Source organism: Alnus glutinosa, chromosome 10 (assembly GCF_958979055.1).
Source record: "Alnus glutinosa chromosome 10, dhAlnGlut1.1, whole genome shotgun sequence".
Classification (NCBI taxonomy): Eukaryota; Viridiplantae; Streptophyta; class Magnoliopsida; order Fagales; family Betulaceae; genus Alnus; species Alnus glutinosa.
Window position 1 is genome coordinate 12,838,623 of NC_084895.1, and position 23,964 is coordinate 12,862,586.

At 36.9% G+C, this 23,964-nt stretch overlaps 2 protein-coding genes across 6 annotated transcripts; one reads left to right on the top strand and one right to left on the bottom strand.

The window, feature by feature from the left end:
* The first annotated feature begins 4,565 nt into the window (after nucleotides 1–4,565).
* Nucleotides 4,566–23,398, top strand: LOC133880073 (uncharacterized). 4 transcript variants are annotated; one of them, XM_062318949.1, is made up of 3 exons: nucleotides 4,566–4,984; nucleotides 21,462–21,561; nucleotides 23,088–23,377. In XM_062318949.1, exons 1-2 carry the CDS (start codon nucleotides 4,625–4,627, stop codon nucleotides 21,543–21,545), a joined length of 444 nt encoding a protein of 147 aa, XP_062174933.1. In that variant the 5' UTR covers nucleotides 4,566–4,624; the 3' UTR covers nucleotides 21,546–21,561; nucleotides 23,088–23,377. The 4 variants fall into 4 exon arrangements, 2 of the variants coding, with proteins under 2 accessions (XP_062174933.1, XP_062174934.1); XR_009902181.1 differs by lacking the exon at nucleotides 4,566–4,984 and adding an exon at nucleotides 19,643–19,934 and having other exon boundaries at nucleotides 23,088–23,398; XM_062318950.1 differs by lacking the exon at nucleotides 21,462–21,561 and having other exon boundaries at nucleotides 23,088–23,375.
* LOC133880100 (uncharacterized RNA-binding protein C1827.05c) lies at nucleotides 8,189–12,708 on the bottom strand. 2 transcript variants are annotated; one of them, XM_062318981.1, is made up of 10 exons: nucleotides 12,550–12,708; nucleotides 12,113–12,215; nucleotides 11,901–12,015; nucleotides 11,735–11,790; nucleotides 10,543–10,590; nucleotides 10,343–10,440; nucleotides 9,096–9,165; nucleotides 8,880–8,990; nucleotides 8,675–8,725; nucleotides 8,189–8,575 (listed from the first exon to the last, which is right to left on the bottom strand). In XM_062318981.1, exons 2-9 carry the CDS (start codon nucleotides 12,209–12,211, stop codon nucleotides 8,675–8,677), a joined length of 648 nt encoding a protein of 215 aa, XP_062174965.1. In that variant the 5' UTR covers nucleotides 12,212–12,215; nucleotides 12,550–12,708; the 3' UTR covers nucleotides 8,189–8,575. The 2 variants fall into 2 exon arrangements, with proteins under 2 accessions (XP_062174965.1, XP_062174966.1); XM_062318982.1 differs by having other exon boundaries at nucleotides 8,189–8,591.
* Nucleotides 23,399–23,964: the final 566 nt, after the last annotated feature.

Sequence of the window (23,964 nt, forward strand, 5' to 3'; positions counted from 1 at the left end):
TGTATCGAAGTGAAGTTTACAACCCACGGGAAATGACAAGCCTTTAATCGGCAAGTAGTACAAAGTGCTACTTGGTCGATGTAAAACTCTAATTAGCGGATAGTACCGGGTGCTATTTGGTCGATATAAAACTTTAATCGGCGAGCAATTCGCTGTTCTGTCGATGTAAAACTTTAATCGGCAAGTAGTACCGAGTGCTACTTGGTCGATGTAAAACTCTAATCGGTGGATAGTACCGGGTGCTATTCGGTCGATGTAAAACTTTAATTGGTGAGTAGTTCGCTATTTGGTCGATGTAAAACAAATAAACCTTGCATGAGAATGTATAACATTATTTTTATGAGTATGATGTTTTTATGTTATAAGTAGTTTTGTTAGACGTATTAGTATGTGTTAAATAAATTATTGACTTCTAACTTAATCCAAATGTGTGTGTTTGTGTGCAAACAAATATCTTAAATGCGGAATTTAAATAAGACAAGATATTTGTTACGAAGTGGAAACTCTGTGAAGAGAAAAACCACTCCGGGGCAGCCAAACCCAGGAAATTCACTATCCAAAAACGAAGCTAGTTACAAGACACTCGTACTCACATAACCCTATGCAGTAGTCATACCTTTAATTCTGACACGAAGCCCATTGTGAACGCTTCCCAATCAGATCTTCCACCTGAAAGGGTTTTTGATAGATTCATTTACCTTAGGGCCGACTCCTAAGATAAATTTCACACGAACAGTTGAGCACACACCGGCAATGGCTTGAGAGCTAGCAGATCTTCGATTCTCTCTAAACACCCTCTCAAAGCACTGTGGAATTCACTGTTAAATTCTGTACAAAACACAAGCCTAGGGCCCTCTATTTATAGGCTTACAAGAAACCTAAAACTGCTGAGATTCGGGCTCTGGCTGGCGAGCGTCCGAACGGAAGTTAGCCACGTTCGGACGGTTTTTTGCAATATCCTTTCAGAAATGCGTAATTCTATCTTTATCAGGTTCACGTCCGGACAGCTTGACCAAGCGTCTGGACGGTCTTCGCTCAAATCCTTTCTTCTTTCAAACGAAACTCTGGAATATTCTGAAATACTGAACATCGTCCGGACGGCTTGCAGAAACTTCCCAAACAGTGTCGACTTCTGAAATCCAACTCCTTGTTGAATACTAATTGACCTAGCGTCCAAACGGTGTTGCTCTGACGTCCAGACGTCTTCATCGTTATTTGTAAGACACTGCGGGGCGTCTGGACGCCTTCAAAGGCTCGTCCGGACGGTTGCACAGGAACCGGCTGTTTTGTCTTGGATGAAGCAAGGACTCTTCATGGACATCTTCTAGAAGCTTGTGATCAGATACTTTCTTTTATTTGAACATTGTCTGAATACATGAAGATTCTAAATTGAAAATCGACCATCCTGTTAAATTGCAACCATTACATAAAGCGTTTTTGTTTATTCAGAATGTAGCCAATATAAAATACTAACAGTATGCATAAGAGTTTTAATGGAAAATAGCTTATGTATATTTTAGGTGGTGCAATCACTACAGAAGGATGGCAATAATTGGTAAAGGTATGACCAACTAATTGATGATGCAAGAGTTATGCTAAATTGCTAATAGAGTTGGAAGGTGTCCCATGTCAAGGAGGGAAATAGGGTAGCTCATACGCTAGTCAATGAAAAACCTTCTCTTATAGACGAATTAGTCCATATTGAGGAAGCCTCTCATCGTATTCTTGATATTCTAACTGCGAACCGCAACTTTTAGTATATTCTTAGTAATAAAGGATTGCTAGACCGAATCAAAAAAATAAAAAGCTATACTAACAAAGTAAATATATTATTATATTTTAATTATAATAACATGATAATAGTGTATCTATATATATATATATATATATATTATTAGCATAGTAACTAGTTTGTTCATAAACTAAAATATTAAATTATTAATAGATAGTATATAACAAAATAACTATGTTGAATAGTTAGTATATAACTTATATAAACATGTATGATGTATACGACAAATGTTTAACAGATAATTATATACTATACCTATAATAAAATTAATTAGTTATATATAGTATATTAGACTTATTACTTGCTCAAATTATACATATAATATAGTTTCTACTCTCCAGTTATATATAATAACATATTGTTAATTTGTTACTTATAGACTATAGTTATATGTTATATTGTATAATATGTCTTATTTTGTTACATATTATATATTTATATTATAGATAAACGTATAGAGGTTGTTCACAAACTAGGGTTTGAACTCTGTTCTGATCACACATTAAAAAATTTGATAGCCAAACTCAAACTCAAGTTGAGCCGAACTTGTCGAATATCGGACTCAGTTCAAATGGTATTCTCAACGAGCTTCTAACGAGCCGAGCTTAGATACACATTTCACAATTGTACTCGAGCTTTAGCTTGGCTTGATTAATCATCCTCATAAACAATCTAATCTTGAAATTCTAAAAATCAGCTCGACTTGACTTGACTCGACTTGACTCAACTCATTTACCACCCTCATTGGCCCTAATACTAACACAACTTGTTGTCAGTCACACAATCATTATCTCAATAAATATCATTGCCATTGCTATTAATCTCAAATCACTCAATTGTTATTAGAGAATACCTTCAATAAGGATGGGTTGTAAACCCCTCATTTTACAGTAACCAATTATAAGTGAAAAAGTTATTAAAAACCAAAAAATACAATAAACATAAAAACACAATCCTTTGAAACAAATTAAAGAACAACGATTTCTAGACAATAAACCTTCATTTTTCCTCAGTTTTCCTGGGCAGATCCGGTGGGGATGGTAGGGTCTTTGCAACTTACAAGGAAGAAAACTCAAAAAGTGCTCTTTTGTCCATTGGTTTTGTTTTTTGGTATAAAATCTGGTGTTTTAATGTCTAATGTTTAGTGTGTGTTTAGATGATGTGTCAATATCTCATTGGAGGATGCAAAGTTGAGTTTTATAGCCCATCCTTATCAGAGGGACTTTCTTGTTATTATTGTAACCACACATCAATATTATTATCACTACCAAAATCATCCTCAATAATCAAATCTAGATTCCATGGGTCATGCGCCCCCCCCCCCCCCCCCCCCCCCCCCAATTTCTAAAATTATAAGTTTGAAAAATGGGCTCAGCTAATGCTCTGCATCTTCCGATTCTTGTCTGAGCTCATGGGACTTTTCCTTGGACACTTGCGACCACATCTTCGGCAAACACTTCACGTGCTGCTTCCGATGCGACTGACTAAAAGATCCATAGCATTCCCTGCTGATTCTAAACGAAGAAGACTGAAATTTAGACTTGCTAACGTACATAAGGACTCTCCAAGACCGTGGTGGGTGAAGGCAGTTTTGTATCCGATAGCAGCCTTGGAGGCAGCTCCAAGCACTTGGTGACTGCATCAGTGGGACTGAGAAGAGAGGTAGCTTGGGTGTCAAGCTTCCCACCGCCTCTGCCAAGCTTCCCATCTCTCTCTCTCTCTTTAGTTTAGGTGCTTTGCTTTCTGATATTGCATAGACTTTGGGACAATCAAGAAGAGGGAGGAAAGTCCTCAAAAGCAAAGGCTGGCCCGTTTTGGCATTAGTCATCGACTCATCACTGTCTTTATTGAGGAGGAAATGCTTAAAAAAAAAAACAAACAAAAACAGAAAAGAAAAAAAAAAGAAAAAAAAAAAGAAAAAAAAAAGAAAAAAAAAAAAGAGAGCATCCCTATTATAGTTATCATGTGATCTCATATATTGCCGTTGAAAATTAAATTAGCAAACAGATGTGCTTTTTGCTGACTCGGGACATTTGACAATTTTTTTTGTGAATTTGTGGGTACCAATGGATTTGTCTAGTGATCCCTTATTTCACTTTCTTTTTTTTAGAAGAAAATTAACTTTAAAATCTTTTAATTTTTTTCACGTTTTATATCATATCAATTACTTTTTATTACTTTTTAAACAAAAAATTCATCATCAAAATGCCTGGCCCCCTCCCATTAAAATATCTGGCTCCATCCTTGCCATCTAGTTTAACAATTTAACACCGAGAAGTGACACCCACAATTTGTTAAAAAACGAAATCTCAATATTAATAAAATGTAATCCTGAATTAGTAATTACATTAAGCAAAGAAAAGGTTTCCTATATTAATATTTTCATATTTTTTAGTGTAGTTAAATAATTTAGTGTTAAAATCTTCAATTGTCATTAAAGTGTGCGCATTAGATTTTCAAGAGAGAAATGTTATTTTGTAAATTTTTTTTACAGCTGTCATATAATTAAGATAACTTGATAATAAAAATTATTTATTAATTATAAACCTTAGTAATAAAAATTATTTATTAATTATAAACTTTAGTTGATTCAAAAATTAATTTTTACTATAACATCAACCCAATTATATATTGCCTAAAAAAAATAAAAAACCCAATTATATTTATATTATAGTCTATTAAATAACGTTACCCTTTCCAAATGGATGTTATTTTGACATTGCAATTGTAGGCATATATGTCATTTTGCCTCTAAAGTCCAAACCGAGAAATTTGATAATTTGACACCTCCAATTCCTTGTGCGGCAGTTGTGCCATTCGATTGGCAAAGACATGTTAGGGCTCACTTCTATCTCACACCCACCACTCTCGCTTCCAATTCGTTCAACTCCAAGACCCTTCTCAGCTTCCCCGCACAAACCCCTGAGTTTCCCTTCTTTCCTCTCCAAAATCCCAAGAAAACCCACAAGATTTCTGGTATTATTCGCAGAGAACAACGATGGATTGAGCGAAGATCCCAAGAATAAGGAAGAAAAAAAAATAGAACAAGAAGCTGAGTCTGACGGAGACGATGATCCGGGGAATGATCAAAGGCCAATATTCAGTATCAGATGGGGTGATCTGCTAGACCCAGATCCTGACAATCTCCTGGCCATAGGATTGACGGGTGTTCTCGCCTGGGCAAGTGTACAGGTGCTTTGGCAGCTCTTCTTTATCTCTTTGGCTATTCTTGTGGCCGCTCTCAAGTACTCTTTTATTGCTGCTCTTCTCATTTTCATTCTCATTACCCTTCTTTAGTGAATTACTATTGTATGCTTTCTTCTTTTGAACGAAAAGATTACCCTTTTTTTTTTTTTTTAATTTTAGTTGTATATTAAATTTTAGGAAAAAATTATATTTAACTCCTAAGTTTTTATCTGGTTTAAATTTAGTATATAGGTTTTCAATTTTAAGAATAAGGTCGTTAAGTTTTACTTAAGTCTTAAATTGATCCTTCTATCATTTTACCGTCAATGTTAATAATTTTTTATATGTTATGTATGCTCATTAGACACGTCATGATCTATCTCAATGTAAAAGTTAATGGTTTTTCATTTAACACTACAAATCTAAAATATTAAGATAACAAATAAGACAATTTTTGTTTTTGAAGTTAGGTATTTCGTATTTTCCCTTCAAAAAAAAGGTATTTCAATTTTTTTTTTTTTTTTGTAGATGATTTGACACTTAATAATATGACATTGATATTAAGTGTTGATGTAATTATAAACGCTAGCTTGTCAATTAAGGCACGTGACATATGAGAAACCATTCATTTTGATAGAAATGTGATATATGACCTATTTAAAATATAGACAAAACCTAAATATTCTTGAAATTCCAAAATCAATAACTAAATTCAAATCTGATAAAAATTTTGGGGCTAAATATGATTTTTTTTTTTTCCTAAATTTTATATATCACTTTGAACATAATTTCCAAGCATTTTTTATTTTATTTTTTTAAGCTTGTCTATATGAATTTTAAAGTTTTTCAGACGGTCTATAGGGGAAATTTTTTTTTTTTTTTTTCTAAATATTAATTCACTGGATTATGAGCAATAATCCGTACATACAGATGACCAGACAATGATCATATTGTGTTAATACATGGGTAATCTTTAACCCAAGTATTAAGTTAGGATTAGAATCTGGATCAACAAAGTGGAGAAACATATTCACTCCAACATTAGGGACATGCTGGTAGTGTTTGCTGTGTTAAGAATAGAAAGTTGGTATTTTATCATGCAATTTTTGACTCAATCCGTAAACCCGAAACGAATTAAACACGAAATTAGCAAGTTATATATGGATGATGGGTTTACCCATTTAATTAAAAGGGTCGAATCATTATTGACTTATGTAATTTATTTCCATGACTCGATATGATACAAATCCAACACTCGAAATTTATGACTTGTAATGTTTGACCAAATTTGATAACCTCACACGAACTTAGTGGGTATGATTGAAGGGTTTTACCTAGTTAGTTAAATTGGTCAAATTAAAATTGACCTATATAATTTTATACTCATGTTTCGATATGATATGAATTCGATATGCTATTACAAATTGTTACTCCAAATGATTTTTATTTGTATGATCTCCTTTAATACGAGGATGCACCGTGTCAGATTGCTAGAGAACCCCATTGCATACAAACTGCCACACCAATTAAAACTAGCTGAACAGAACCCATCAGTTTTTTTTTTTTTTTTTTTGAAGGAAAGTTAAACTTTCATTAATACAAACAACATTACAACATTCGACCATTAGAGCAATCAGCCACCTTGAAGGTGAACATACAACTTGGTCAAAGACTCAAATAAATAGAGACAGTAGCAACTAATAAAATCTAGCCAACAGCATGGTGCCTCTGCGTTGACATACACCTTTACTTGATCAGGGAGTCGGTCACACACACTGGGCAAAAGCCAATGACTGAATTAATACACGCACATAGCACACTGTCAGATTAAATTCCAATCAAAACAAACAGGATAAGCACTTTGAAAATGGAGACTGTCTTCCGGGAGGGCCGCCATCAGTGACGGCGCGTCACAAAAAACCCTACACCACCAAACACCGTAAGACCTCCGAACACCATCAGCCCCACCAAACACGGCAGAAACAACCAGATTGTAGCCTTCACGCGCAGCCCAAAACAGAAATAACGCACAGGCGCGTGAAGACCACGCTCCAACCACCGACAGACCACAAGGCCGAGAAGAGTGGCTGAAGCACCAGAAGCTGACGGAGAATGAGGCTAGAGGGCGCGTGTCTCACAGAAGACGGCAGAAACTCGTAGATCTAACCTCATAAAACTGACAGAAAGAAGCTCGGCCACAAATTCCACCGGCAACACGCCATGGACGACCAGACCCCTCCGACATCTCCACTAGAGAACACACCTGCCACCACAAACTAAACAAACTAAAAAAACCAACAACAAACTCCACCGGATCCACCGAGGAGACAAAACTACCACAACCCAAAGGGTTGGGAGACTAACCAACACCCAAACAACAAAAACCCTGGGAGGAGGGAGGCACGAAGCCTCCCTCTCCCAAAACCAAAGCCAAACGATGACTCTCTCTCTCTAGAAACACCAGGAGCTTCTCTCTCTAGAAACAGAGGGTCGTCCTTACAGAACCCATCAGTTAATTAACTAGTCTTGCATTTTCTCAGTACTCTTTGCATTGGACGTATTGTTAAAAGATGGAATTTTGGTCTTCCTCGCACGGTGAGCGCGCCAATAGAAGAGAAACTGCAAATTATTTTGGTTTCCTTTTGCATTGCGATTTTGTAAATAAAAACGTGATTTTAAATTAAATTATAAAAAATAAATTATTTAAAATTGCGTTTTCATAGGCAATGTGATAGTCTTTTGAAAATACACAATTTTACAAGTTAAATTACAATTTTGTCAAATTTTTAAAAATCAAATTTTTAATTTATACATTATAAAATCGATATTTTCAAATCCTACTGTGATCTTAGTGGTACCAAGCATCCCATTTGCAATAAGTCCAAAATTTGCAAAGCTTTTCAATTGGCTTAGGCCATCAGAAACAGAAACAGTTGTGGATCGTGTGCTGTCAAAGAACCATTGTACATTAAAGGTTCGACAAAAAGTTTGGATCTCTCTATTCAAATTGAGTTCTCCAACAATTTCAACGGTAAATTGTAAAAAATTTCAAATAGGACACATTTACCTCCAACAACCAGCTCAGGTTAAATACGTCCTACATGAAGCTCTTTGACAATTGCGGACCTAAATTGCTAGCAATTCGTTGCATCCGTATCCTATCGTTTCAGTTTATTTTTTTTCTTCAGAGTTATCTATCAGATGCAGAAGGAAGCCAAGTACCAAGACAAAGTTTATAAGGTTCAAGCAACAGGATTTCGAGGTAATCTTTGCAACCTGGACAATCGACCAGTTTCTTGGGATATTACATTGCTGAAGTTGTTTTGGAGCCTTAAAGAAACAAAAGAACTGGCCGTAAATCAACAGAACGGAAATTTCATAAAGAAGTAACATATTCTACATCCAGTCTACCTTAAACTACTAGATTAGTCAACCGCCAAAACATGATGACATCAACAAAGGTCACAAAAATGGACTTCAAAGGATTTATCCAGGACCCAAGGCTGAGGAAGGTGCTGTGAAAGCCTCTTCAATAGGACATAAACATCAACTCTTCTGATCTTCATGAAACTCCAATTGTGAACTTCTCTCCTTGTCCTAATCAAATAAATAACTAACAATCATAATCAAATTTCATCACCTGAAGTCTAGTAAAAAAAAAAAAAGAAAAAAAGACACTTTCCCAAGATATTATACCTATTCATCATCAAATTTTATCTTCTTTGGAGCAGGCTGGACGCTACCCACCTGCAAAATAACCCAACACATAAGTAGAAACCAAAAAAACCACATATCAGCATAGGCTGGATTATACTTATTCTCCCGTTCTATTTACTTTCAATTCTGAAGCACAATAGCTGCAGCAACAGGAAATGATGAACAAACAAGGTGTGATTCTTACAATTTCTGGGCATTCATATTCAATACCAGCGGCCTCTATTTTTGTTTTCCTTTTCAGATCTCGCTTTATAATCTTTTCCACCAACTTCGTGTGCTCTTTTAATGTTCTTTCCTGATCATGGAACCGTGACAAGTTCAATATCTGTTCTGTTTCTATTTTTAAAGGAATAAAAACAATAAGCTTCCAGAGGTTATCTCTTCAATCCACATCGTATACCTTGTTTTGCCGCTTACGCTCAATTTGAACACAGTCAACTGGCTTGTATCGGTAGTTAAAACCCCTCCATCTATACAAGGAATTTAAAAATTAAAAAAAAAAATTAAATTAAATGATCAGTGAGGTATTAGTAAAAGAGCAAATGTGTTGACTAGCAAAGGAACAAATGTTTTATTTTATTTTTTTTATAAGTTGCAAAGGAACAAATGTAAAATGGCCATTGTTCTCAACATGTGCATTCCATGTATCAAGGTAAGCAATTCTAACACTTCTCATGCTTCATTTTTACAGTATAATTTTCAATAAGAGCCCCACAATGTAAACATACTTGATCCTAACAATATCACAAAACCTCAAGACATATTCAATTCCTACACAGTTTTTCCACTTTCCCACTGCTTTTTCAGCTTTTGGACACCCTAAATCCAGATTAATTGCTGGACACCCTAAATCCAGATTAATTGCTGGACACCCTACATCCAGATTAATTGCCATAACAAAGGAAATTAATTTTACCAGATCCAAAAACAGTGGAAACACAGTTCCCATTGTATTGAGTATACATCTTCCTATTTTTCTCCAACCATTACAAACAAATCAAAATGCATAACAATTAATAATGAACTCAATTTCATTTCAACTCATCTTTTTGGTGGTTTTTTTTTTTCACACACAAATTGCTTATAGGAGGATGAGAAAGTAAAGCACAAAATCCACCTCAACCTTACTAGTTTGGTACATAGGTATAAAGAAGGTAAACCGGATATAAGTGTTTACACAGAATGTTATACAAGACAATAATAAATTCCTTTTCCCAAAAAGATAAGCTTTGAAGAATAAATTTAATAGGACAAGTCAAGAACAAAAGTTCTGCACAAGGTACAACAAACATCTTAGAAGAGATAGTAAAATTTCCTTTGACTTTAATTGCACGAATAAGAAGAAGAAAGCTGAGAAAGTTTCTCATCCCTTCTGTTACTTCCCTCATACTTCCCTTCCTTTCCTCTTTCAAGTAAGTGGACACCATTCAGACACTGAGCATTAATGTGTATCGCCTTCTTTGTTAAGGCTCAACATTCTATAACAAAAATTTGAAGATGTAGATGCAAAGCAGCCTAACTATAAAGGAAAAAATTGTATATACTACTTTAAACAAGAATTTTTTATTTTTTTTTTATGTTATCCTCAGTCTACATCATGTGGATTTAAAAAGAATAATACCATAGTAATACTAATTAACTGCTTACAATTTCGGATGAACATGCTCTGGAGGAATAAGATAGACTTGCAAAAGATGCTCGAACAATAGTTGATTATGCATACAATCAGCTACAATTTTTGCTACCTGCATAACAAAATGAATCTTAATAAGACTGACAGTTAAACAGAACTCTAGTGCAATAATAATGATAATGATAATAGTGGTTAAAAAGCCATGATTATTAACCTCGGGAGACTCAAACTCGATGAAGCCAAAATGCTTTGACTTTCCTGTCTATGAAACAAAAAAAGAATAAGGCAAAAAAAGAAAGAAAAAATAAAATAAAAATTGATATCAACTAGCTGAAAAGTTAATACCAACAATTAATAAAGAATTTAATTGAGCACCTAAAATATGAAACACCATTACTTAGTCTGCAAATGTTCAACGTGTTAATGTTCAAGGGATTACATTCGAGCTATAATTATAGTCCAACAAACTACTATCTCAAATTGAAAGTAAAAGCGATTACTTCCATAACTTCATTTGAAAGACACAAAATGAATGCAACCACTACAAAAGAATGTGAGTCCATCGTTTCTCATATGACGTATTTTTGTAATGAACATAACTTTAATACCAACAGAAGAATGGAGCTTAATAATTAACAGGTCCAACCTAACTTGTAGTTCATTCTAGAATATGCCCAATACATCAACTACAAGACAACATAAAAAAGGGGCCTTTTGAATGTTGCCTGCAACCCTGAAAATATCTTATAATTGAAATATTAATATACTTCAAGCACAAAACAACCTCATAACCTTTATGGCTGCCACAAAAACTGTTAACCATGCTGCAATCAACCAAGTAGACAGGACACCCACAAAATCAATACAAGACACCAGTCAGACAAACAAATTAACTCAATAGCCCTTGCAGTAATCATTCCCTATTTGCAAATCACAAAAAGAAAGAGATAGAAAGAGTCATTCCAAATTCTTAGAAAGCTCTACCAAAACTTACATTTGGAGTGTCATCCCCCCAACCAACAAAAAAAATAAAATTGATAGCATAATAGAATTTCTTTCATTTACTATAACCTCGAAGTAATGATTAACCAGACAAGAATTGGATCTGAGAAGCCATAAACCAAACAAAACAAAAGGCACCCCATATACAAAGATGTTTTTTGATAAGCAAGAGAAATATCATTAAAAACAAAAGGCACAATCAAGTACACAAGGAGCATACAAGAGTAGCTTCTAAGACGGAGAAGAAAAAGGAACAAGAAAATACCCCATATACAAAGATGTCATACATCCACATTCATACGTTCTGTTAATAATAATAGTAAAAAACATTAAAAAGGTATCGACACACATACATAAGTTTATAATTACAATGAAACCATCATAAATAAGACCAGGTGCCTAACCTTTTTATTACGTGCAATTCTTAATCTTTTGACTTTACCAAATTGTGTAAAGAAACCTGGAGGGGAAAAAAAAAAAAAATCACCTAATTACCAGTCAGAAAATGGACAACCACAAGACTTTGTTACACTTTCATAATCTAAAAATAAGAAAACAAACTGATCACACCTTCCATTTCCTTTTCATAGAACCCATGTGGCACCCGACCAATGTACAGAACGGTAGCTTTATCCTCAATTGGTTTTTGCTCGTGAAGTTTGCGCCCAGGACCACCTTCTAGTGGCTTTGATATATCAACAAAACAATGATAAGGTAATTAACAAACAAGTAAATCAATACATAAACAGAAATCTATACTGTACAAGATATAACTACCATACCAAAAAATCAGCAGCTTCGGTTTTACGAGCAGAAGCCACTAACTGAGAAGAAGCCTTCTTCAAATTCTTCTTCATAGCTTTCTTTGCCTTGGCCCCCATCTCACTAACAAAACAAGAAAACAATAGATTATACCCTACTCTTTTTTTTCATTTTAAGCACCACAAGATATCTCACTGGAAAATTATTAAAATAAAAGAAAAATAAAATAAAATAATAAAATAATCTATTGAAACAAATAGGACCCAGTAATCCATTTGGTGAAAGAAAGAAAACTCAAGCAATGAATGTAAGAATTTCCCTTAATTAAAAGAAAAGAAACGAAAGTAGAAAAGAAAACACGAACCCAAAATTGAGCAAAAGAAATTTATCAAATCCCACAAGACAACAACCACCAAAAAAAAAAATCCAAAAATACAAGAAATAAGAAAACCCATACCTCAGTAGAGAAGTTCAATCCAAACCCAGCAACAAATATCTCAGCTTTAACCGCTATTAAGAATGGTGGAGTTTTCACAAGCTTCCTAAGCCCAGCCTTACGGGGCCACCAACACTCATAAACCCTAGAACTTTTGGCCGTTTTGCCTGTTTTAACCCTATTGATTCGTTTATATTAGGTACACAGACAGTACTCAGTAGCGATCAATTGAAGGATTCTTTACTCGATGTAACTAATTTGTATGACAGTGAATTAGTAATGGTAAATAATTTGTATGATAGTGAATTAGTAATGGTAAATTTTGAATGATTTATGCTCCGTTTGTTTCGGTGTAAAATGATTTCCGGAAAATGATTTCGATATTTTACGGTGTTTGGTAAGGGCGAAAATAACGGTCAACGAAAACCATTTTCAATTTGACCGTAAAACCTTCTTTAATTTTTGGAAAACGATTTACGGTTTTAAAAACCGTAAATCGTTTTCCAAAATTATATTCTTCGTCTTTACACGCACGTTTGATATCTGACTGGTCGAATCCGGCAATAATCGGTCGTTCGAAAATAGGCAGCACCGGAATCCGGCATCATCAAGTCACTGGAATAATGCCGGCGTCGGAATCCGACCACCGGAATACTGCCGACTGCCGGAATCCGGCAACTGCGCCGAATGCCGGCGGAATCTGGCCGGAGTCCGGTCATGGACAGAACCGGCCGGAATCCGGCCTGATTTGACCGGATCCGGACACTGATCCGGCCGGATCTGGCCAAAATGGCCGGAATCCGGCCTGATTTGACCAGATCCGGACACTGATCCGGCCGGATCTGGCCAGAATGGCCGGAATCCGGCCGGATATGACCGGATCCGGCTACTGATCCGGCCGGATCTGGCCAAAATGGCCGGAATCCGGCCTGATCTGACCGGATCCGGACACTGATCCGGCCTGATCTGGCCAGAATGGCCGGAATCCGGCCGGATATGACCGGATCCGGCTACTGATCCGGCCGGATCTGGCCAAAATGGCCGGAATCCGGCCTGATCTGACCGGATCCGGCCACTGATCCTACCGAGATCCGGCCGAAATGACCGGATCCGGCCGGATCTGACCGGGCCCGGAGGTGTCCTGCCGGAATCCGGCAATTTTGGCCGGATCCGGCCAAACATGCTTGCCAGATTCCGGCGACATTTGTATTTTTAATTTTCGTAATTTTTTCGTGCGAACCAAACGCCGAAAAATATTTTCGAGAAAATAATTTCTTTTGAAATTGATTTCGTCGAAAATATTTTACGACGAAAACCATTTTACGTCGAAACAAACGGAGCATTAATTGAAAATGAAAAATGTTAGAGGTACTAAATTTTTTAATAAGAGATGAATACTAAGAGAATGTAGAACTTTTTTCTTTTTTTTTCTTGAACAAAATATCATCTCAGCTTTATTACTTGAAAAAACATAGACAACTTGATCCTAAGGGCATCTCCAGTAGGAGAGCTACTTTAACCAATAAGTTAAATTTGTCTATTTTTTTTCTCTTTTTCTTCTTCTAGCAGAGTAGCTATTCTAACTTTTTTGCTAACTTCATGACCAGTAAATAGCCACTAGTGGCTATTCACTGTTCACATATCTACTATTTTTTTATTGTTTTTTTTTTTTTTTTTTTTTTTTCTCTTCCCTCTTTCTCTCACTCCTCTCTCGCCCTCTCTCTCGCCTATCGAAGAATCTCTCGCCCACCGGAGAAGACGAGGTCCGACGCCGACGCCACTCCTCTGAATAGGCACCGGTCTCCTCTCTCTGCGCCGACGCGGAGATCCGACCGATCCTCCCAAAGCTCCGGCGCCGAACGAGGCCGTCCTTGACGATCCAGATGTCGACGCCGTCTACGTGCCCCTGCCCACCGACCTCCACGTACGCAGGGCCATTCTCGTCGCCCAGAAAAAGCAACGCCTGTTGCTTGAGAAGCCACCATCGATCGCACCGGTTCTGGGTCTTGGGTGTGGGTGGGCAAGTGGAGGTAGAAGTTGAGGGATTTAAGGAAGGCCCGGTAGGTGCAGACGTGGAGGTCATCGATGAGCTTGTCCTCGTCGACACCAAGCCCGACAAGCTTCGCGGCGAGATGCTCGACCTCCAGCACGCCGTTGCCTTCCTTCCCCACACCAAAATCCACGCCTCCATCGACTACACCGTCACCGTCGGATCCGATCTCTGCATCGTCACTGCTGGAGATGGGTTGGGGTTGGGGGTTGGGGGAGAGCGGAGAGTGAGAGGGAGAAGTGAAAATAATAATAATAATAATAATAATAATAAAGAAAAAGATTAAAAAACAATATTTTAAGAAAATGAAGAGTAGAATAGAGATTATTGTTTGAGTGTTTTTAAGATAGCCAGTGGTTAAAGTAGAAATTGATACTTTTTGAGTAGCTATTTTAACTCCAACTGCTGGAAATGGCCTAAAACATCAGGATCGAGGTAAGAAAAAGCTCCCTACAAACAATTTGTGAAATACAAACAGGAATATCCTCCGGCCAGCACCCATCTTCCTTGCAAATCAAAGTATGTTTGGGCAACTTATATAAAAAAAAGTATGTTTGGGCATCACGTGTGCTGCCATATTGGCCTCTCTATGAGTATGAATAAAAATTATTGTCCTCAAATGCTTGATCTCATTGCCAATACTCTCCACAAAATGACCACTCACTGAAAGATTAGGAGAGTTCGAATTGATCTCAGCAATCACCTGAGCCGCATCACCTTCAAACACCACATCAAAGAAGCCAACGTCCTTACAAATTTGCACTGCCCAGAGAGTTGTCATTGCCTCCGCCGTTTGGGATCTACCACTACATTTTACAACACACATCTAGCTCCCAAAAAATAGCCCTGACTATCCCGAGCAACTATCCCCAAGCCAATAAAACCCCCCTTTGAATCAACAGTCGCATTTCAGTTTATTTTCACTATCCCAAACGGTGGAGGTTGCCAAAGCTGCTACCTAGGAGAAGTTGTGGGTCTTGCTGTTACAGTTTCCAACTGCTCATCCCGATTATTATATAGCTTTTGAATTCCTCCAAAGAGCTTCAGTTAAGAGTGCATTCAGGTGTCAAAACAAGCCTTCAAAAACCAAGGAGTTCCTCCTTAACCAAATTTTCCTGGCAGTCACCGCCAGAAGGTCCAAAGCATCTTGATCAAAACAAGGTACCTTCACTACGGCATTTTTGGAAACTGGACTTATTTCCTCCCCATACATCTTGGGCTGCTGGGCATAACCAAAGTACATGTAAGACTGTCTCTTCCTCACTCCCACAACAAGGGCAAGAAGCATCATCAATCACCCCCTTATTTACTAAATTAACCTAAGTAGGGAGCAAATTGTGACAGGCATGCCACATAAACAATTTGACTAGTCTTAGTACCCCTAGCTTCCAAATGGACTTCCACACACCCCATTGTCCTTCTCGGCATGAGAGCATTGACCACACAAACTAGCCTAGGATTCCTTGCCCAAATGATATGCACTTCTCACAGTAAAAACCCCATCAGATGTCCACTTCCAAACCATTCTATCAAGAGGCAAAAATGGATTTAAAGGTATGTTTTTAATTACCTAGGCTCCTTTGGCTTCAAAGACTTCATTTATTAGCTCCTCATTCCAGCATCCTTGCTCCTGATTGATCAAACTAAAAACCAAAGCATTCTCCCCAAGGATCCTAGGAACAGATTGGACTAAATAAGTAGAAGGTGTAGGGAGCCATTTTGAGTTCCACACCGAATTGAATGGCCATCCCCCACTCTCCATTGTAGCTCGTGCAACAACAAATCCCTGGCATTAAAAATACTTCTCTACACAAAGGAAGGTCTTGAACCAAGGGAAGCTTCCAAGAAGGATAAATGTGGGTAGTATTTGGCTTGAAGAATCCTAGCCGTGAGGGAAGAAGGGTTTTGAAGTAGTCTCCACCCTTGTTTGGCAAGTAATGCCTTGTTGAAAAGGACCAAGTTCCGAAAGCCTAAATCCCCCACCGATTTGGAGTTTCCCATCTTCTCCCAGCTCATCCAGTGAATTTTAGATGATTGTTGCGTATGAGCGTATGAAACGATAACATCATTGTTGCGTATGAAACAATGCACTTCATGCAGACGAGGATGTGGAGCAAAACAGGTTTCATGGGAATCAAACTAGACATCAGCAAAGCTTATGATCGAGTGGAATGGTTATTTTTGGAGTTGGCTATGAAAAGGATGGGTTTTGCTGACAAATGGGTGAATTTAGTAATGACATGTGTTTCATTAGTTACCTATTCAATCCTTATCAATGGGAATCCAGTTGGGTTGATTAAGCCTTCTAGGGGAATTAGACAAGGGGATCACATGTCCCCTTATCTGTTCCTCCTTTGTGCTGAGGTTCTAAGTGGTTTATTACAACAAGCCGAAGCTAGGGGTGTGATTACTGGGGTTCCCTTTTCGCCTAAAGGTCCCAAAATCAGTCATCTCTTCTTTGTGGATGATAGCTTGTTGTTCTGTAAAGCAAACATAGTGGAATGGAAGCGGTTATTGAGGATATTGGGTATTTATGAAGCTGGCTCGAGTCAGAAACTGAATATGCAAAAGACCTCGGTTTTCTTTAGTAGAAACACAAGTCTTGAGAGACATCAGGAAATTATTCATCTCTCAGGATTGTCAGAGGCTCATAGAATTGATTCCTATTTGGGATTGCCATCTTTTGTTGGAAAATATCGAAATCAGGCTTTTAGCTACATCAAGGAGAGAGTGTGGAATAAGCTCACTAACTGGAAGGTGAACTTCTTATCGCAAGCGGGCAAAGAGATCCAACATATTGCATGGGGGTATTCCAACTCCCTCACTCTTTATGCAAGTCAATGGCATGATGCAAAAATTTTGGTGGAGCTCAACATCATCTTAGTGTCCATCTTTTAATAAAAGATTTAGTAGCTCTAGCATTTCTCATTAAAAATATGATTAAAATTTAAAAGCGTCATTAATAATTCTAAAAATGTAGAAGATCTTATGGATGACTAAGTTAATAAATAATAATAAAAAAAAAGAACTAAAACATCTAATCACCATCAATATATTTGGTCCAAACCCAAAAAAAAAAAAAAAAAAAAAAAAAAAAAAAAGGAGTTTAATTTCCAGTTGCTTGTCACTTAGTATGCAAAAAGGAAAAACTACGCAAGACAATTTGCAATTTTTTCACAATCTTTTAATTGGTTAATGTAGCTTATTGATTTATCATTGGAGCTATAATGCCCCCCTTTCGTGGCTCAAAATGATAAAAACACCCTATACAGGATAAAAATAGGATAAAAGTCAATTGTGATTTTACAAGCCACTTCAATTTTGGGATGATAAAAATACGATAAAATAGTGGTATGTAACATTACTCTACTTTAGTATATTTTGATTTTTTTTCTTTTTCTAATTTTTGTCTTTTTTATTTTTATTTTTGTGTTTTTATGCAAAGTATTTTTGTCATTTGGGAATAGAAGGGAGACAATGCAATTACAAGAGTATATCAATAAGATATATTAAACAAATTGAAAGATTGAGATAATCATTACAAAAGGCATGGTAGATTGATGGGTAAATGTAGTGTCCTCAAAAATAAATATTTTACGAGAATTGATATTCTCTCTGTTCTCTCTCCTGACTAAACCTCTGAACCAAAAGCCATGGGAGGGAAGCTTTGTGTTTCCCTTCCCGTTCTCTTCCTTTTTTCCTTCTTCTCCCCCCCCCCCCCCTCACTTCCCATGCTTCCGCCTTTGATGAGGCCCTTATCTTGCTGAAACTTACTCCAGCCTTTATCATGTTGGAGCTTGCCCTAGCCTTATCTTTTATTATCTGCCTCTCAACATAGATCTCTTGGATGTCCTTCACTATCTACCATGCTACCCATCGTGTTCATGGCCGAATTTTGTGTAGTTTAAAGGTTGAAGTTGTTAAACTTAGATCTACAATCCTCCACCAGATCAAGGACTAGACGCTCCTCCCCACCGAGACTGTCGTTGTCCGCTGGTCACACCGACACCATCCGCTTCGCCTCCGGACCACTCCTCAATGGAGCGTGGCTTGCACAAGCCAGCAACGATTCCCCGTCTGCCGACGCATGCTAGCCCTGCTTCCCCTCTCCGCCTTCATTCGCCTTCGTCGTTGGTGGTTTCTAGTCGACTTAGATGTTTTCAACCATGGAGAGGCCTTCCTATGTTGGCGCGTGGAGTCCACGCGCCATCACAGTAGGCTCCCATCCCTGACAATCCACTGTGTTGTGGTTTTTTGTTCTTTTTGTGTTGTTTTTCAGTTGATTTCCCACACTGTTATGGGTGCTTTTTTGTTTTTGTTTTGTGGTTTGGGTTATAGCATCGTTGGCAGATTTCCCACAACTAGTTCAGACTGGTTTGCCTCCTCCCTCTCATGGTCGTGGATCCACCGGTATCTTGAAGTTTTTAGATCTGATGTTTTTCAACTTAGATCTACCAACTTCAGGAGGCCTCTCTACCACACGCTCCACACCATCAGATTCTCAGCTCTTTTGTAAAGACCAAGAAAATAAGTAGAAAATTTAGTAATTTATAAATTATATTTATTAAATAGATTGGACTAATAATTATATTCTACGTGATAATATTCATATTATGAAAATGAAACGAATTTAAGATAAAATAATGAAAAGTGGAATAATAAAATACTACTAATGGGTCTTTAGGAAATAATAATAATAATAATAACAATAATAATAATAATAATAATAACAATAATAATAATAATAATAATAACAATAATAATGAGTCCTAGTTGAATAAATAAATTAATTGTAATGATAAAATACGATTGGATAGAATGTGGGGTTATATGTTAGTTATTAAAAATATAGGATTTTAATATTGTGGGGTCCTAGTGTAATTTGTGAAAATCTAGACTTTCAAATAAAAAGGAAATCTTATCATGCCACATGTCACTACCGGAATGGCTAGAAGAAGATAACCTCATCTTCTCCCAACCACCCACATGGTGACACATGCCCCACTCATTCTCTTTCTTCTCTTTTCTCTTTCTCTTTCCTCTTTCTTTTCTTTCCTTTTCTCTCCCCCTCTCGTGGACAACACCCCTCCCTCTTTTCTTTCCCTTTTTCTTCCTTCCTTTCTCCTTCTCCCTCACGCACACTCTCCCTCTTCTTCCTTTCTCCTTTCTTTTCCCTTTTCTTTCTCCTCTCCCTCCCTTCTCACTCTCACGCACATACACACAGTGAGAGACCGAGACTGAGAGAGACATCGAGAGAGATCGACGCTAAGAGAGAGAGACGTGTAGACCGAAGAGAAGGAAAAAGAGGAGAAGAGAAGAAGAAGAAATGGGTTTTTCGGTCATGGGTCCTTATGAGGTAAAATCTCTAGTTTTGTTTATCTTTTCGTGATACCCATTGAGTTTAGAGTTAGAAAAGCATGTGGGTTGTTAGAAATCTTCTTAGATTCAAATTCTAGGTTAATATCGGTATTGGTTTCGGTTTTAGGGAGATTGTTATTGATTTTTGAGTTGTTTATGTGGGCATTTCGTCCATAGAAGCTTTTCTATGTAAATTCCATCATACCCATTGGATTTATATCTTGAAATCATATTAATTTGTGACATTTCTAATTGGGTCCGAAAATTAGGGTTTATGCTTGAGAATTTTAGGACTTTTCTATTTAGTTTAGTATGTTAGTTTGAAGATATTTTGGAGATGGCTTTGGTAGTGGTTTGTGTTGTTTTTCATTGGTATTTTTCTAGCATGACCACATGGGTGTTCAATGAATGAGTCTTTGGGTAAGGTAGTTTTAGTTATGATGGATTGTTATAGATTGTTGGTTGTTGATTATTGGTATGACTAATAGAGGGGTTGATGTTAATATGTAAAGGAGGATTTCAAGTATATGTTGGAATTCTTTGTTATGAATCATTTGGATGATTTGGTTAAGTGATGAGGTTTTGTTATGGGGTGGGGTTGATTATAAATTAGTAAGAGATTTAATGAGCATTGCTATGTGGTTTTGTGGAAAATCTACGGATGAGCCATCTTTTTGGGCATGTAGTTAATGTATATAGGTCCTTTGTTATACAACCAACTATGGATAGAAGTTAAAATTGGGTTGTATGATATTGATAAGATTGAATGAGATGGCTAAAATGAAATAAATAGATTCTCATAAATTGCGGTAAGAGTTATTAAATTAATATGTTAAATAAAATTAAGGCTTTATGGCTTAATTACTCAAGTATTTATATAATAAAATAATAAAGAGTTGAAGATGATAATGTCACGAGATTTATAGTTTAACCTAATTGGGCCTTTAACCCATTAATCCAATTAGGTCCTATGACCTAAACCACTTGGATGGTTAGAAACTAATAAGAGTAAAAGTACTAAATGTAGTAGTTAAGATTAGAAGAACATAGAGTTGTAATGTGAAAACAATCTTAAGTCAATAAGTAAATGTTAGTGATGGAAATACGTAAATAGGCTCCGGGTTCATTTGGTAATGTAACAAGATAGTTAATGTGCTTATCTATGTATTATAAAATACCTAAGTGCTTTATTAGGTTATGTTTAGCTTAATAAGCATTTTTATGTATGTATACATATATGGATCAAATATATATGGTTAACTTAGTAAGTAAGCAACAAGCTATAAAAAGAATTAATGACAACAATGCGACGTAATAATAATAAGTAGGCAAATAAAATAATAACCGTAACTTAAAGATAAGAAGCGGAATAAAATATGAACCTAGACCAGATGATTAATATAATAGTAGCCAAGGTACCTAGCTAGCATTAGAAGTGAGTAATGTGACGTGTGAGCACGCAGGTAGATTATGCATCATAGAGTATAGGCTCAACAGCTAAGTCTAACGTCATAAATGTTTGCAGGCACGTGTCATAATTGGAGATTTCAACGTGTTCTTCAATGTAGAGTTCAAGAAACTAGAACATGGAGGAATATTCGAGTCATGAGTCCTATGAAGCCAAGGTGAGTATTCTACTCACTGAGGAATCCTAGGAACTTAGATTTACGTATTGTTGCATTTGTTTGCGTTTATGATTATAGAATTTGTTGGTGAAGATATATGTAATTGAATTGTGAGTTATTGGATTGGGAATTAAAATGATAAGTTGATATTGATAATGATTGGTTATATTTATGATTATGAAATTTATTGAGAAAATTGTTTATGATTGAGTTGAGATATATTGGTTTGTAATTGTGTGGATAAATGGATATTGATGAATCTTGGTTGTTTATGATTATGGAACTTATTGAGAAAATTGTTTATGATTGATATGGGATATATTGGTTTGTAATTGTATGGATAAATGGATGTTGATGAATCTTGGTTGTTTATGATTTTGAAATTTATTGAGAAAATTATTCATGATTGAGTTGAAATATATTGAATTGTAATTGTACGGATAAATGGATGTTGACGAATCTTAATTGTATATGGTTATGGAATTTAGATGAAGATATGTATTGATGATTGAGTTGTAAAGTGTTGAATTAAGAATTATGTTGAGATGGTTGAGATTAATATGCGGGAATTATTGGGGATTGAATGACATGATGTTGAATATATATATATAGGGTGGAATTGTGGATGCGTGTAGATGGAAAAATTGTTTGGGCATACATATGTAACAATAGGGGTATGATAAGGTAATTTGGATTTATGAGAACTCGGTAGTTGATAGATGGAAAGTCCAGTGTTGGAGTGTCTGGCACAGTGGTAGGCCATAGTGTAGCAGCTCTTGGCTGAGATGAGTGGTAGGCCAGAGGGTGGCAGCTCTTGGCTGAGATGTGTGGTAAGCCTAGCATTGAAGTGCTAGCATTAGTGAGATATGTGGTAAGCCTAGCATTGAAGTGCTAGCACTAGTGAGAAATGTGGTAAGCCTAGCATTGAAGTGCTAGTTCACGTGAGGTGTGTGCCCTGCGGGTTGTAGCTTTACGGGCGGTGTTGATGGAAAGCCTAGCATTGAAGTGCTAGCACTAGTGAGATGTGTGGTAAGCCTAGCATTGAAGTGCTAGCACTAGTGAGATATGTGGTAAGCCTAGCATTGAAGTGCTAGTTCACGTGAGATGTGTGCCCTGCGGGTCGTAGCTTTACGGGCGGTGTTGATGGAAAGCCTAGCATTGAAGTGCTAGTACTAGTGAGATATGTGGTAAGCCTAGCATTGAAGTGCTAGCTCACGTGAGGTGTGTGCCCTACGGATCGTAGCTTTACGAGCGGTGGTGATGGCAAGTCAAGCATTGAAGTGCTAGTACTAGTGAGATGCGTGAAATATTGTTAGTGGAAACCGTGATAATATATGTGTGATGAACAACGTGACTTGTATTTGATAATGTGTTGTTATGTGAACTTAATAATTTGTGAATAACACTGTTGAACCCTACATGCATTTATGTTGGTGTATGTTGTACACTTAGTGAGTCTTATACTACTGAGGTGGTGAACTCATACTTTCACCTGTATGGATGTGGTTAACCCCACAACCGTACAGACTCTGATGTTTTGACTGCAGGTTCAATGGATCTAATAAAAGACGTCATAGCATAGTACTTGGGATGTTATGACTGAAGCCCGACGCGACAGTTATAATGGTTAGATCATGGGTTGTCTGCCTTTTAGTAGATTTTGTTTATGGCTCGTGTCGCATGTGACAATTGTATTTATGAGCCAAACTTTTAATACATATTTAATAGCTATATAGAAGTCTTAAATAGATAGACATATTAATGGCTTTTTGTTGTATTTAACTGTTGTCTATAGATGTACCTTCCGCTATGTTAATAATGTTATTATGTGTTATCCGCTGCGTAGATGTAACTCTGATTATCAAGTACATGTTATGGAATGTGTACCGTATGTTGGCTGAGCGACATGTAGTCGTGCCACTGTGATGACTCATTTTACGTTTAAAAAAAAAAAAATCGGGTCGTCACATCTTTCCCCTTCAACCCACAGTTAGCCGCTTCGTCACCTAGAACTCATGCGCCGGAGCATGTTGCCCATGCGCCAGATTTGGATGCCGTGCGTGCTGGTTCTCCCTGTTACCCACCTCTTATGCCGATCTTTAGTAGTGAATTTCCACCTGCGATGCTTTGTGATTAGTTTATGCTTTTTGTTTTTCCTTTCCTATAATTCTTTTCCTTGCGTTTTGGTCTCTCTTGGAGACCCATTCATTGGATATTTTGTTCTGATATTTGTGGTGCTAGTTCTCTTTCATATCCAGATCAATGCCCGCCCAACCCTTTCCGGGTTGAAGGCCTCTCTGCATGGGTCATGCCCCTGTGATGAGTGCCAAATATTGCATATATAGACCCCTTAATTTGCATTTACTAAACCTTTAGTTTTGTTATTTTCTAATGTTTTTGGTT

Bases quoted from the DNA above. Each gene is read 5' to 3' on its own strand.
- LOC133880073 (XM_062318949.1), top strand. From the start codon at position 4,625: ATGTTAGGGCTCACTTCTATCTCACACCCACCACTCTCGCTTCCAATT. The intron at 4,985-21,461 runs GTGCTTTGGCAG...AAATGTTTGCAG, and splicing joins TCGCCTGGGCAAGTGTACAG to GCACGTGTCATAATTGGAGA.
- LOC133880100 (XM_062318981.1), bottom strand. From the start codon at position 12,211: ATGGGGGCCAAGGCAAAGAAAGCTATGAAGAAGAATTTGAAGAAGGCT. The intron at 10,441-10,542 runs GTTAATAATCAT...TTTGTTATGCAG, and splicing joins TCGAGTTTGAGTCTCCCGAG to GTAGCAAAAATTGTAGCTGA. The intron at 8,726-8,879 runs GTAAGAATCACA...GTTATTTTGCAG, and splicing joins AATATGAATGCCCAGAAATT to GTGGGTAGCGTCCAGCCTGC.